A 15,068-nucleotide genomic window follows, 5' to 3' on the forward strand; every position below is an offset into this window, starting at 1 on the left:
CATGCATCTCGGTAGCTAGGACATATATAATGTTTTGTTTGTAGGATGAGTAATAGGGAAATTACTAAAAGTAAACTCACATTTTAAATTAATAGTCCTAATATGATTGGCTAAACAAACTAATCTATTATAAATAATATAAATTTTTAAATAAGTAAACAAAATGAATAAAATTGGAAAATATGCTAATTTTTAATAAAGCAATAATGAAATATCTTTCATTTCAAAATAAAATAAAAAAACATAAATATGTCATAAGAATATCAATCTCGGTGGTGTATTTGATAAGAATGACGAGGTACACGATCAATACAAAAGTATCGATATATATATTGATGCTCTAATACTTAACCAGTGTGGAATTCACTGTTAGTTCTTGATTTTATTGTCGATCTGACAATTTATCATAATTGGGTGATCGTATTTTTCGACTCAAGTTGGTTGTAAATAATTGTAACACTCTGGATTTTCAACTCATATCTCGAGAAAATTAAATGGTGAGATTTGGAGGAAAATATCGAAGGAGAGACTTAGAGTAAAGTATTCGAATTATGCTATGTTCGTTTTTGTTGAAAACCGACTTCGTAATTAGTTTCAAAACGATCGTAATATATACTTTAGCTTGTAAGCAAGTTTGAATTCGAGTTCGGATAAAAAGTTATAAAATCCTCGAATTTCGCGTTAAGTGGGATCCAAAATAGGAGAATTTAGTTGGAGAGAGAATAAAAAAGATTTGATGACACCGTTAAGTCCGCAATGAAAAATTATTCGAAATGGTATACTCACTTGTCAATTTTCGAGTCCGAATAGTTAAGTTACGATTGAAACTAGAAATGATAAAAAATTACAAGTATGCCCTCAGTTTTATTATAAAAAAAATCTGATTTCTTTTATTTCATTCATTACTCATCTTCTCCAAAGAACCAAATGACAACCACTTTCAACCCAAGGGTTTCGACCCATTTCCGTCAAGTTCTAGTGCAAATGAAGCCGAGTTGAACCTCGACGAAGAAGGCAAAGTTGTCGGCCACGACGAGAGCTATAACTTCACCATCTTTAGTTGTCCATTCTCGTTCGTTTTTCCCATCCTCCATCAAAACCAGCCGGGTAGCTCAAGTGAACCTCAACACATTCCATTCGAGGGCTTCATCGAGTTAGGAGTAAGGTCTACCTTTCGTTATAGAGGAGAAGGAGAACGTCATTGTCGGATACCTTGCAAACTCTCATTCGTCTTGCATCCAAGTCAGCCCAACCTCGACTCTCAAACCATCCAACCTTGATTTGTAGTGCTAGCGTATACCCTTGGCGTCCACAACAGTAAGGGACTTTCAATTCTTGTTAATAACTTTAGATTTCCGAAATATGCATTTAGGTTTTGAAACAAAACTTGTTGTTTGTATTTAAATTGTAGAAATTTGGTATTTGATTTCAAATTCATGGTAGAAGTAGATGTTTTGATAAGGTTTTATCAAGTTTTAACTATAAACTCATAGGTGGGTCGAATGATTCGAAGAATGGAAGAAGAATCTGAAAAGGGGATCGAAAACTAGAAAGCTCGAGTGAAGTTCAGGCTGTCGGCGAGAAGGGTCAGTGCCACCGGCACCTGCCGAAAGCATCCTGTCGGTTCCACCAACAGAACTATGGTTCTGCCACCGACCAGCCACCGATAGAAACAGTTCTCTTCAGAACTGAGTTCTAACTTTGGCCTTGACCTCCCCATTGCCTATACTTGATTTCTCACCCTTCATTTCATTAAAAACATTTCCATGTACTTTAAGTTCTTTAATGAAATTAAGGTTTTATCCTCCATTTTGGAACAATGGAAATGGTTTCAAGATCCAAATCTCAAAGGATCAAAATTTGAATTTTTGTTTCAAGAACAAAAACGTAGATTTCGACGTTTTCGAATTTTCAAAATGCAATAACTTTCGCATTACTTTGAATTAGATTTCAAAAATTATATGGTGTCGAATCTCATGATCGATACTTTCATTTCAAAAAATCCGTTTTCAATTTCGAGAATTTTAAAAAATTGAGTTTCCGACACTTAGCCAAATTTTCACCAACTTTCCTTATTTTTAACAGCTTTGGTCTCATGCATTGCCGGGACCTTATTTTGAATAAACTTTGATGGTTTTTTTTGAAAAGACCAAAAATGACTTTGAAAAATTAGAAATGGATGGTTTGATTTGAAGAGACGAAAAGTAAGAATGTCGAGTGAATGGGAAAATGGATGAATCGGTAAAATGTCAGAATCACACCCAAGGGGTGATGGCTGCATTTTACATTGTATGTTGTGCGTAGGATGGTGAAAGGATATCCAGGTTATTAATGAAAGGGTTGTATGTTTATTTACAATTATGTTAGTGCGTGCGCTGAGTACTATTTTTATTTTAGGCCGGGTGGCCACAGTTGCATGGTAGGAACTGGATATCCATTCTCAACCCTATTCTGTTAATTTCTCTTTGGTTTTAAATGAAAAACATGATATATAGGTAGTTGTTTTGTGAGTTGTTAAAGGGTTTGTGAATGCCTGAAGGGATAGTGCGTCACATCATCCGGAGGGGTGCACTATCTTGGGATGTACGGTAGGGACCACCAAGCTCATATGTGGTATGGGACGCGTATGAGAGTTGAGTCACAACTGGAATCCGGGTCCATTCCTTTCTTATCTTTACCACTGAACGTGTATTGTAAAGGTGGTCGTATACGAATGGAGTGCTATTTTGGGAATCACATGCACCCCTGATAGGCATAGACGAAGATGATTGGTCAGTGATCACTAACACTCTAGTAGTAGTCGAACGTTCTGACACATCGAAAAGAGATCCATTACTTTCGGTCACGTCAAACGGTCAGCCTGAGCCGGATAAATGGTCTCGTAAGCGTGGTAGACACGACTAGCCACAAAATCAGGAACTAAAAGACAGACTTACGTAGTAACATCATGTCCTGACTGGGACCGATCCAGTCGTGAATCCCAATACTCAAATTCCATTACTCCACCACTTGTATTATGTATCTATTGTTATATTTCGAATTATAAACTGCAAAGCATGTCTATTACTTCAATGTTGTCAACTGTATTTGCATAAAAGGACAAATATATGAGTATGAATGATTGATGTTATGTGAAACTTTGAAATTGTTTAGTTGCTTATCCCTGGTCATATATACCAGTTGATCGTATATTATTCTATAAAACCTTGCATGTATTAAATTGTTCAGTATGCTTTATTCGATCATGTTTAGGAAGGGTTATTAGTAGGAATTGGTTGTGGACTTACTGGGTAACTCTCGTTACTCACCCTTTCCTTCCTATTTTTTTTAGTTTTAGTAGTTGCAGTTACCGAGGCAGGCGTAGAGTCAGTAATTGAGGAGCCTCTGGTTGGTCAGATCGACGACCAGTGTCCATTTTCCCGGTGAGCATTGGGGTTACTTCCCTTAGGAGTTTGTTTGTCCTAGGAAGTATATATAGTGTTTTAGGCCGAGTGCTAGGACTATGTTAGAGTGAGGTTAAATTTTTGTAATCATGTATATCGCTAAACTTCCGCACTCTGATCTATTTACATGTTAGATGTAATTAGTCTTCCGCTGTTATTTCTTGTATCTACGTCTTTATGTACAGGTTTTGTTATAAATTGATTTATCAGGTTTGAGTTCCGTGAAACGCTAACATAAACAGAGGAGACCATGCCGAAATTTCGAGGCGCCACTTAGTGTCTCGAGGTGGCCTTGGGATTTGTGTTAGCATTTGGCGGGGCGTCACAATAATCATTTAACAAAATAGTTTTATCATACCTTTATAAAGTATGCAGGTGTCCTCAATCAATCTAGTTGTAAAATCCCGAGTTTTGAAGTTTGAGAAAATCCTAAAAGTAAGAATTAGGTCAAAATTTTATAATTTTATTCTGATCATTTTTAATAAAATCTGACCTCACCATTGGATTCAAAATGATCGAAAAGCATACTTTAATTTATAAACACGTTTAAATACAAGTCCGAATAGAAAAGTTACAAAATCCTCGATTTTCGAGTCGAAATAGGCTAAAATAATAATTTTTTTCTAGAATAAGAATTTTTAAAATTCGATTACACCATTGGGTTTGTAACAAAAAATTATAGAAAATAAACTATTTACTTGTCATTTTTGGAGCCTACATAGTCAAATTATTGTAAAAAACGAAAACGATGTCAATTTTAAGGTTCCATCGGGCCGAAAAAGTAAATTTTTGTTAGAGGCATAATTTTTAAAATTTGACTGCACCATTAGATCTAAAATAAAAAATTATACAAAATAAAATATTCATTCGTCATTTTTGGAGTTCGAGCGGTCAAGTTATCGTCAAACGAAACAATAAGTAAAATATCGATTTCGTCCCAAAAATTTATAAAAATAATTTTTTAAACGAATTTACTATTCATCGTTATTTTAAATCATTAAAAACCAATCAAGGGGTTTAACGAAAAGTTGGTTTTCTTCTCAATCTTCAAACTCAGATTCATCATGAATGGTCCGACGCAGAAGGGAAAAACGTCTGCAACGTCGTTATTTACAAATCCATCCAATTTTCTTTCATTTTCTCTCCTCTTTCGTCCTGTATCGTCAAAAATCATCTGTATGTGATAGGGGAATTTTGACTCTTAAACCTTGGATTTCATTCGTTTTGGGGATGAATTGTCTTCCGTCACAGAAGGGAGAAAGGACGACGACATCGAGATCTTCAAAACCATTAGGTCAGATATAAAAATCAGTCGTCTCGACATCCAATCTATTTCAATTTTTGTGCACGTGCTTTAATCTTATAGGATTTTATCGAAAATTTGTTATATATTTCAAATATATAAAATTTTTGTTGTTGTTTCAAATTCACGTCAGAACCTATATATTTGATGTGTTTAATTGTATTTTATAACAAATTATACGTGGATAGGACATTTCACCGTGTTATGTTTAGCCAGTTGGGTTCTGTGCACTGCTCAGACCTCATGTTGATATAAGTTTTGTAATTTTTTAGTTTAATTGATAAAAATGAATTTTAAGGTTTGAAAAATATTTTAATAATCAATGAACTCAGATTGAATCGATTAATGTCGAAAAATGAATATTGTATTCGAAAGATTGAAAACTGTAAAAATTGAAAAAAAGAAAAATGGTATTAAACGGTAAAATGTCAAAGTCACACCCAAGGGGTGATGTCTGTATTTTATATTGTGATGTTATGGATGGGTTGATGAACGGATATCCAGGGATAATGATATTGATTGCATGTTTATTTACTTTCTGTTAGCATGAAGCGCTGGTTACTTTTTTATTCTGTTATTTATTTTAGGCCGCGTAGCCACAGTTGCATAGTAGGAAACTGGATATCCATTCTCAACTCTGTAATGTTAATTTCTTATTTGTTTTCAAAAGAAAAATGAACGGTCCACGATTTTTTAACTTGTAAACTGGGGCAAGAAGTTTTGGAATGGGCTGAATTTTGGTGAGGATGATCTCCTCACTGTAAAGATCATCCTCACCAAACATTAACCAATTCCAAAACCTCTAACCCATGTTTTGCCACAATGTTTGTTGTTGAACGGGACCCATATATATATGTGTGAACTGTTAAAGAGCTTGTGAATACTTGAAGGGATAGTCTGTCATATCATCAAGAGTGATATACTATTTTGGAATATATGGTAGGGACAACCAAACACATAGGTGGTATAAGACGTGTATGTGAGTGGAGTCACTACTGGAATCCAGGTTTATTCATCTCTATTTTTATTAGTGAACTTGTAATGTAAATGTGGTCGTATATAAATGGGATTGTACATTTGAGAATCACATGCATGCCTAATAGGCATAGACGAAGATGATTAGTCAGTGATTACTAACAATCTATAGTAGTCAAAAGTTCAGACACATCGAAAAGAGACTCATTGCTTATGGTCACGTCAAACGGTCAGCCTGAGCCGGATAAATAGTCAATCAAGTGTGGTAAGTGTAGCGATCGGTTACAAAATCAGGAATTAAAAGCCAGTAAAGAATTGTAACATCATGTCCCGACTGAGAGTAATCCAGTCATGAATCCCAACTCTCTAATTCCACTACTCCATCATTGTGTATTATGTATATGTTGCCTTATTTTGATATATAAAATGAAATGCATATTTAATATTTTCATTTGATCAATTAGATTTGTATAAAAAGAAAATGTTATAGTGAGTATTATTGATTGATGTAATGTGAGTTTTAAAATGTTTAGTTATTCATCCCTGACTATATGTACCAGTTAATCATACTTTCTTCTGTAAAACTTTGTATATGTTAAAATGATTCAGTATACTTATTGATTCATGTTAGGAGAGATTATTAGTAGAAATTGTTTGTTTCCCTACTGGGTAACCATTGTTACTCACAGTTTCCTTCTCTATTTATTTTAGTTTCAGATTCGGAGCATGGCAAGGCAGGTGTAGAACACGGGTGAGGACTATCTGGTAGGTCAGATAGAATATCAGAGTCTGTTACCTGATGAGTATTGGAGTTATACCCCCTAATGGTGTTAATTCATTTAAGTAGTATTATGGATTTTTTACTGAGCGTTAGGACTTTTGTTAGAGTAAGGAATTTTGTATAATCCTATATTTTATTTATCCTTCCGTACTCTGATCTATCGTACATTATTACATGTATATAGGCCTTCGCTAGTTATTATATTTTGTATATATATATATACAGGATATTATTGATTTTGTTTATCAGGTGGAACAGGTTGAATGCCTTGAAATGCTAACATTAATAGAGGAGACTGCCGAAATTTCGAGACGTCACCTAGTGCCTCGAGATCTGACATGGGATTTTGTGTTAGTATTTTGAGGGGGCGTCACACTAGTCATCTACAAACCATCTTTACATTATAATTTATCATTTTTCAATAAAGATAATATATGAATTTTCTGAATAGTAAGTATAAGGGTATTCTCAAGTGGTATCTCATACTGTATACACCCCATTTTTGCATCTGCCTGACTTGGTGATCTGTCACCCGGTTGTTGTAGATTCCTAATGATGAATGCAAAGAACTCGAAAGCTTGTGAGATGCCTTCTTTTATTTTCCTCCTACTCCTTCTAATTTCTCTAATTTCTTTTTTTTTTTACAACGCGACAAAGAATTTACGCACACTTAGGATCGCTACACCATACACTCAATATAGTAAGCATGTACGCTTAGGTTCGCTATACATTTTGATAATTTAGAGACTTAGCTATGCTAGCAAAATATGACCTCGACACTCAGAAATAATCATGTTGGGACCAAATGAAATCTTACGCAAAAATTTGTAAAAATCTGCAAAAATCACCAAAATGATGAAAATACCTCTCATGACCTACATCGAATAAAACATGCTAAGCAAAATCTTTTTCATGTAAAACCCGCTCGATTTACATCGGGAAAATCGTATAGATTTTATGAAACCATGTGCTCTAGCTCAAATCTATAGTTATTGTTTGGATTGGGTTTAATAATAGATTCATGAGTTACGTTGTGATTATTGATTTTTAAATTAATCCTTCGCTGATTTCGTCTCCATCAAATATGATCTCTCGAATGATATTATTTCTTTGAAAAATATATAAATATACATTTTTTGTATTGTGATTGTAATCACGATTAATTTCTTTTAAGGAGGATAGACGTACAACGCCACAATAAAATAACAACCATGATTATTATGTTTTGTGTATATGCAACTTTCTTGCATATTAGACGTCGAAGATTACTTCAAAGACAACCAATTTTAAATCAAGATTATGAAAAAGCTAATATATCGAGAAAATTATATTGTGAGAGTAACATAAATTGTCACGAAAATCTTCAGATGAATATGATGATATTTAGTAGATTATGCATTCATTTGAAGGAATTTTGATTAAAAGATGGGAAGTGGGTAAAAATACCAGAAAATGTTGCCATTTTATTCATAATTATTATGCACGATATAAGAAATAAGCATGCATAATTTAGTTTCATATGATCCGATAAAATAATAAGTTGATATTTTCATAATATTCTTAGAGTGGTTATTAGCATGTATAAGAATATTGTGAAACTAGTTAATCACGACCACTGAACTCGATATACAAATAGAAATTGGTCATATTAATTTGAGGTAAATTGAAATCTTTTTTTTCTTGTTGCGCCGTACACACCATCCCACCTTGTCGCATGACAGCAAGTAAGTAGCCGCTTTATGTGGAAGGGCATATAGAGATTCAAAGGTATGACCTAAGGAGCAAACCCTATCGCTCTTACTAACTCAGCTAACCCTTGGTGGCTAGGTAAATTGGAACATATTATAATTACTTTAGTCATATAAAATTTATTGTAAATTTAAACTTTCAGGACTTCTTGTACTAACAAGTTCTCACTTAACATAAGGTGCTATAGGTGCCATTGTGGTAACGATATATATATTGTGATCCCTTTAGAAGAACATGCTAGGTATTGTAATAGAAAATGAGACATTCATCAAATTATACTAATAAATTGTATGTTTGATATGAAGTTTATATACGTGCTTGCTGGTTGAAAGGGTTCAACACATGACGATAAATTAGTGATTAATGCAGTAAGGACTAATTGAATGGATAGAATTATTGTATCATTTGGTATCCCTAATGATAGTGTATAACATAAAACTATTTTATTTTATTTTAGGATAATTAAAATAGTTTATTTTTCTTCAAATAGGTAAGTTTTACGTTGCAATGTTGGATTTGCAAATGTTCCAAGATTTCTAACACTATACCTAGTGTAAGATATCATTTGAATGATCATCGGGGATGTGTCCTATCTAATGCTAAAGAGCCTTACAACTACCATCATTCTTCATTACACAATTTAGTTGAACAGTCAATCGATCTTCTGAAAAGGCTTTTCATTTATTTGAAAGCTACTTTATTTTTTTAAGTTGACACATAAATCAAATTGGTTTTTGTTATATTGCATAACTTTTTGTTGGAGATTGTTTTAATGATCAGTATCAAGATGAAGATAAACTAAATGAGGAAGAGCATGGCGAGATGACACTTGAAGAAAAATGAATAATTATTGCATCATATCTGGCACGGATTGCAAAGAAAATTGCATCAATTGATTATATGTGGATGAAATATGAACATCAACATACATAATATTTTTATTACTTTTGATTGATAGATACTATTAGGAAAGTGTGCAAATTACTTATTTTTAATTTTAAGATGCATGTGTTTACTTTTATATTGGACATGGGTTAAGTGATTAGTAGATTTTTACATTGATCTTTATATTTATTTGAAAAAAAATGATTGATTTAATTATTATAGATTTAATATATTGGTATTTATTTTTATATTTATGGAATTATATAAGATGAATAAGTCATCGACTACAAACAACAAAAAATGAAAGGAAATAAAGAACAATGACGACAATGGTAAAATCTCATCTGGATAGGATTTCGAAACCAAAACGATAACAACAGATAAACTAGCTATGAAAGATTTTACTGAGGTATGTGAATATTACATCTGAATATTATTTACCTTATATCATTTTATATTTAATATTTATTTTAAATTTATTTAATCATTCTATATGTAATATTTATTTTAAACTTATTTAATCATCTTTTTACTTGATTAGAAACATCTTGAGAAAATTGAATATAGGGTGAAATGCATTCTATATTAAGATTATCTTGCAAAATTAATTGAAAATAATTAAACAATTTGTGTTCGTAATATGACACCGTCGAATTTAGATTGGGATATGCCATCTCTTGATGAGACAGATCTGTTGTCACGTTTTTTTTTTTCATATATCAATTTTTTGTAGGTAATTGTAACATATTTCAAGATGATGAGAGCTTGGATGTTATTGTTAAAAAGGTTCCTCACAAAGCTATCCCGAATATTAAGCCTCTTTTGTCTAGAGTGAATATACCTTCGAAACGAAAGAGAAGTTTTTGTGTTAGTAGTCAAGATAAAACTTTGCTAATACACAAGACAAATAGTTGTTGCATTGGAGTCTAGTAATGTATCAGCTATGACTGTTATACAAGATGAGCTACGAAAGATACTTGATATTTATATTGATATTCTTATGAAAATAATAGATTACCTAGGAGACAACCCAACTGTTGTCAAGACCTTTCTAGGTTTGATAAAGTACTAAAAAGGTTGTGGTTGCTTCGTCATCTATCTCTTAAATATCACTAAGATTATTATTGAATCTTCTTATTGATAGTCTAGGATTGCATGAACAAATGTTATTTTTATGGGTTGGACAATCATTATTGATATACAGGTTCTTATTGATAGTTTAGGATTGCATGAACAATTGTTAATTTTTTTTTAATTATTGAACAATCGTTATTGATAGGTAAGTTCTTATTGATAATTTAGAATTGCATGAACAATTGTTATTTTTTTATGGATTGAACAATTGTTTTGTTTGATTTTATAATATATTATTATTGCCTAAATATTGTATTTTTAGCTATCCACAACATTTTTATTTTTATTTTATTTATTTTATGAGACGAGATTCTTTTATTTATTTATTTTAATGTTTCTATTGTTTGTTATAATTATCACAAAGTCAAACTAAAATAAAATTTTTCTATAGATTTTTTATGACATTAATTATAGTAATTTATTGGATAAATTCGTGAGGACAGCCCCTAAGAAGATTCGAACTCAAGACCTCAACTTCTTAAGTGGTTTAGGTGTGATGACCATCTCATCAAGGAGGGGTTTGAGCTTCCTAATATTGGAGTTGGGCATCAAACATACAACTGAGATAAAAATAAATCTTTTGGATTCCCTCATTCGATCTTAGCCACACGTTTGACGAATAGTGTCACTCAAAATTTGAAGTTGGAAAAGGCCTTAATCCTCATCTACATGTCTCTTTTGCTTAGAGACTGTATGACTAAAAGATGTGGTTTTGTTCTTTATGCATGTGCGTCATGTCATGCGTAAGCAAAGAATTTGTCGGGGATAAGTTCCGAGTCAGCAGTTACATAAAAAAAACAATAATATGAAGCCCACTGAGACCGCCACTTCAGTAAAAAAAAAAAAAAAGCAGATTTGCTATTTCATATAATATAAAAAGCTTGATGTAATCTCCTTTCAAAAATATTTATTTTTTTATTTAGCCCCGTGTTTTGAAACATGCCTCCCATGACCTCAATCTTCTTAATAGATAAAAGAAAAAAAAAAAAAAAAATTTAAATATCCTCATCTTCAAACTCTAACTAAAAATTCTTGATTTTTTATCTCAAAATAATCTTCTCCAAAACTCTTGAAAAAGAAGGCATTTAGATTTTTCAATATTGATCAATTAAGAAGATTGAGGTCAAGAAGGCATGTTTCAAAACACGAGATATTTTAAAAATTCACAAAATTATCGGATATATTTAGATCACTTTTTTTTTTTTCCACTCTTTTGAGCCCACAATGCAGCCTCCATGAAAAGTCATTTTTTAACCACGCACATTTGGGACCACCAGCTATTAATAATCATATCATCACTTGGACTCCATGACTCTTTGTAACCTACAGATTCTATATGATATAAAATTGAGTGATCAAAGATTAATTGTTTCGGTCCACAATCAGTTGCAATCTGAACCGTTAATTTGGAGTGATCACATGCTAATGGTAACTTGTCAATCAAGAAAGAAAGAGACTACAAATAATCCCCACACCTAGAGACAGAAACACAAAGAAAGAGAGAGATGAAGAAGGCAGAGCTTGTGTTCTTCCCATCAGTGGGAATTGGTCACCTAGTATCAACGGTGGAGCTTGCAAAGCATCTGATCAATCTCGAGGATCACTTCTCTATCGCCATCCTTATCATGAGCGCACCATCAGATACAATTCCTCGCAGCTACACCGAATCAGTCAGCTCCTCCTTCTCCAGTATTCGGTTCATCGAACTCCCTAAGGTGGACCCTCTACCTCAGGATGTCGAAGTCGGTATAGCTTCCTTCTCTCTCTTTATCGAATACCAAAAACCTCATGTTAAACACGCGATTTCCAAACTCATAAACTCGTCCGAGTCAAATCCTGACTCACTTCCAATCGCTGGGTTAGTCGTTGACATGTTTACAACCATAGCGATTGATATAGCTCAGGAATTCGGGATCCCCACTTATCTCTACTTCACTTCAGGAGCAGCCATGCTTGGTCTCTTTCTCTACTTCCCAACTCTACACACTGAGTTCACTGCCGATTTGATAGACTACAAGGGCGAGTTAGACATCCCGAGTTTTATGAACTCAGTTCATCCACTCGTCTTACCAAATTTTATTTGGAAGAGAAAGGAAGGGGGGTACGATTGGCTCCTCAATATGGCTAGAAAGTTTAGAGAGACTAAGGGTATTATCGTTAATTCATTCATCGAGTTGGAAACTCACGCAATTAACTCGTTTGAAAACGGTTCAAACCCACCGGTTTATCCAGTCGGACCGTTGCTCGATCACGAGGGACAGACCCAATCAGAGTCTAATCGGGCCCATTTTGAGAAAATCACAAAATGGCTAGATGATCAGCCAACATCATCTGTGATCTTCTTATGTTTCGGGAGTAAGGGATCTTTCGGTAAACCGCAGGTGCAGGAGATCGCAATTGGGCTCGAGCGAAGTGGGTACAGGTTCTTGTGGTCACTACGTCGTCCACCAACATCCAAGTTTGATGCACCAAGTGATTACACAAATCGTGAGGAAGTTCTTCCTGATGGGTTCTTGGAGCGAACGGAGGGGAGGGGTTTAATGTGTGGTTGGGCCCCACAGGTGTCAATCCTGGCCCACAAGGCGATTGGAGGATTTGTTTCACATTGTGGTTGGAACTCAATTTTGGAAAGTTTGTGGTTTGGTGTACCGATATTGGGTTGGCCTCTTTATGCGGAGCAGAAACTTAATGCGTTTGAGTTAGTGAGAGATTTGGGATTAGCGATTGAGATCAATTCAAGTAAAATCTACAGTGAAGATTTGATCATGGCTGAGGAAATTGAAAGAGGAGTGAGATGTATGATGGACAACAATAGTGATGTGAGAAGAAATGTCAAAGAGATGAGAGAGAAGAGCAGAAAGACTTTGATGGACGGAGGTGGGTCATCTGTTGCATCATTAGAGCGTCTAATTAAGGATCTCCAGGAAAATCTCCAATGAGAAATAATTTCTGTGGAACCATCTTCATTAGTTTTATCTTTATTTAGTCTTGGGTGACTCGTGTTATTTTGATGCTTTTCGCTTGTTTTATTTTTTTATTTTTAAAATAAATTGGAAAATGCAGTATTCAAAGCTTAGGTTATCAATGGATTGGATAGTACCCGAAATCCAATCCATTTGATTTAATCGACGATTTGGGCTTTGATACGACCGTCTTTCGAATTGGATAGGCTCTGATCCATTAAAATTGAGAAAGTACATAATTTATATTATATGGTTTGTTCAAAAAAATGAGTTGATTTTTACTTTTTAATTATATCACATTCCATTTGATCAGATTTGGGTCCTAGTAAAGAAAACCTAATTTGACAAGGGTGCTACAATTCGATTATTATCAGATTGTTTCCAGATCTGATCTTATCCTTGTTGATTTGGTCCATATTGATTCAATGTGATTTGGACCCGATATATTGACAATCATATATAGAGGTATCAAAGGACTAGATTTGATCCAATTTGATAACTTATGTTATAGATCTTGTTGTGCTAGATATCAATCCCATTTTGACAAGAAATTGAAGAGGGGCATTGTAAAATATTCAAATAGACAACCATGTAAAAATTGATGATAGATTTTGTCTAACATAAATTTCAGACATTTATTTATCTGTTTCTCCATTTATTTATTCGTTTGGTCAAAAATAAAGATCATTCAATCTGAAATATCAGAGACCGAACGCCCAATTACATTGTCACGCAAAATTAACTCAATATTAGAAGGTGGATTGATCGCCCAATGAGTAAAGCCCTCAGTATAGGTAGCCTCATCAGCAAGCAAGAGTGCAGCCTGGTTCGAGTTGCAACACACATAATGTAGCTTATAACCTCGAAAGTGCCTTAATAATTGCTGACACTCCTTGCAGAGTTTCTTAGTATCCTTTGATGGTGGGACAATACCTTTGAGCAATCGAAATGTTACTAAAGAATCACTTTCAATTTCAATATAATCCACTCCGAGGTGTATCGCTGAAAAGAAGCCTAAGCGCAATGCCCAGAGATAACTATTATCACAGTTAGTTATAGTGAGATGTTCAGCAGCTGCAGCTTTAAATCTTCCAAAATCGTCGCGAATGACAACAGCAGCCCCACATGTGCCAAACTGAGGGTTAAACATTCCTGCAAAATTCATCTTCCAATAGTTATCCGGCGGAGGGGTCCAAGCAATGAAATGAGATTGTTGTTCATATTGTTGCGGGGCAGGGATCATTATGTCCATTTCTTGACGGAAGGTGAAGCTCAACGAAGAACGAGTTGCTCTATTTATGTTCTTGATTCATATTATATTGGTTCAATGGTGTGTATCTAGGACCAAATCTAGATGATGAAGGGAGATCTCCAATAGTAATAATTAGGAAAAAAATTAAATTTCCCATTGATTGTTAAATGGGTCGAAAATGGTAATATTTTACGAGTAATGGATATAAATTTAAATTTATCGCCGTGGTTGAAACTTTCCATTTTAGACTAATTCAACAAAGTAGATTTAAATTTCAAATAGGACAATAAAAAATAAAGATCAATTCAAATGAGCTTCAAACTTTGTTCTTTGGTTTGCATTATGCTTGTTCCTTTTATCATATTTGATATTATTATATAAGTAGAATGGATCATCACCTATGGTTACTTTATTTCTTCAATTTAAAAAAATAAATAAAAATTATGTGAGAAATTTCATCCTTTTAGGATTATAGATTCATAGCAAACTCGTTTTAAGATTTCTATAGGGGATTTATTTATTTTTGTTTTGTTTAGAGGAGTGAGATTATAAATATGATTTCCTTTGAAATAGTGAGGATCTC

The 15,068-nt window shown here is 33.6% G+C and overlaps 2 protein-coding genes across 2 annotated transcripts; one reads left to right on the top strand and one right to left on the bottom strand.

The window, feature by feature from the left end:
- The first annotated feature begins 11,589 nt into the window (after nt 1-11,589).
- On the top strand, nt 11,590-13,310 carry LOC147388283 (anthocyanidin 3-O-glucosyltransferase 6-like). Its single transcript, XM_086421475.1, has one exon. It carries the CDS (start codon nt 11,776-11,778, stop codon nt 13,207-13,209), a length of 1,434 nt encoding a protein of 477 aa, XP_086277601.1. The 5' UTR covers nt 11,590-11,775; the 3' UTR covers nt 13,210-13,310.
- A 611-nt stretch (nt 13,311-13,921) lies between these two features.
- LOC147388284 (uncharacterized) lies at nt 13,922-14,485 on the bottom strand. Its single transcript, XM_086420309.1, has one exon. It carries the CDS (start codon nt 14,483-14,485, stop codon nt 13,922-13,924), a length of 564 nt encoding a protein of 187 aa, XP_086276435.1.
- Between the last annotated feature and the right edge of the window lie 583 nt (nt 14,486-15,068).

The sequence above is a fragment of the Akebia trifoliata genome, chromosome 13 (genome assembly GCF_017979445.1).
Source record: "Akebia trifoliata isolate Shusen 1 chromosome 13, ASM1797944v1, whole genome shotgun sequence".
Lineage (NCBI taxonomy): Eukaryota > Viridiplantae > Streptophyta > Magnoliopsida > Ranunculales > Lardizabalaceae > Akebia > Akebia trifoliata.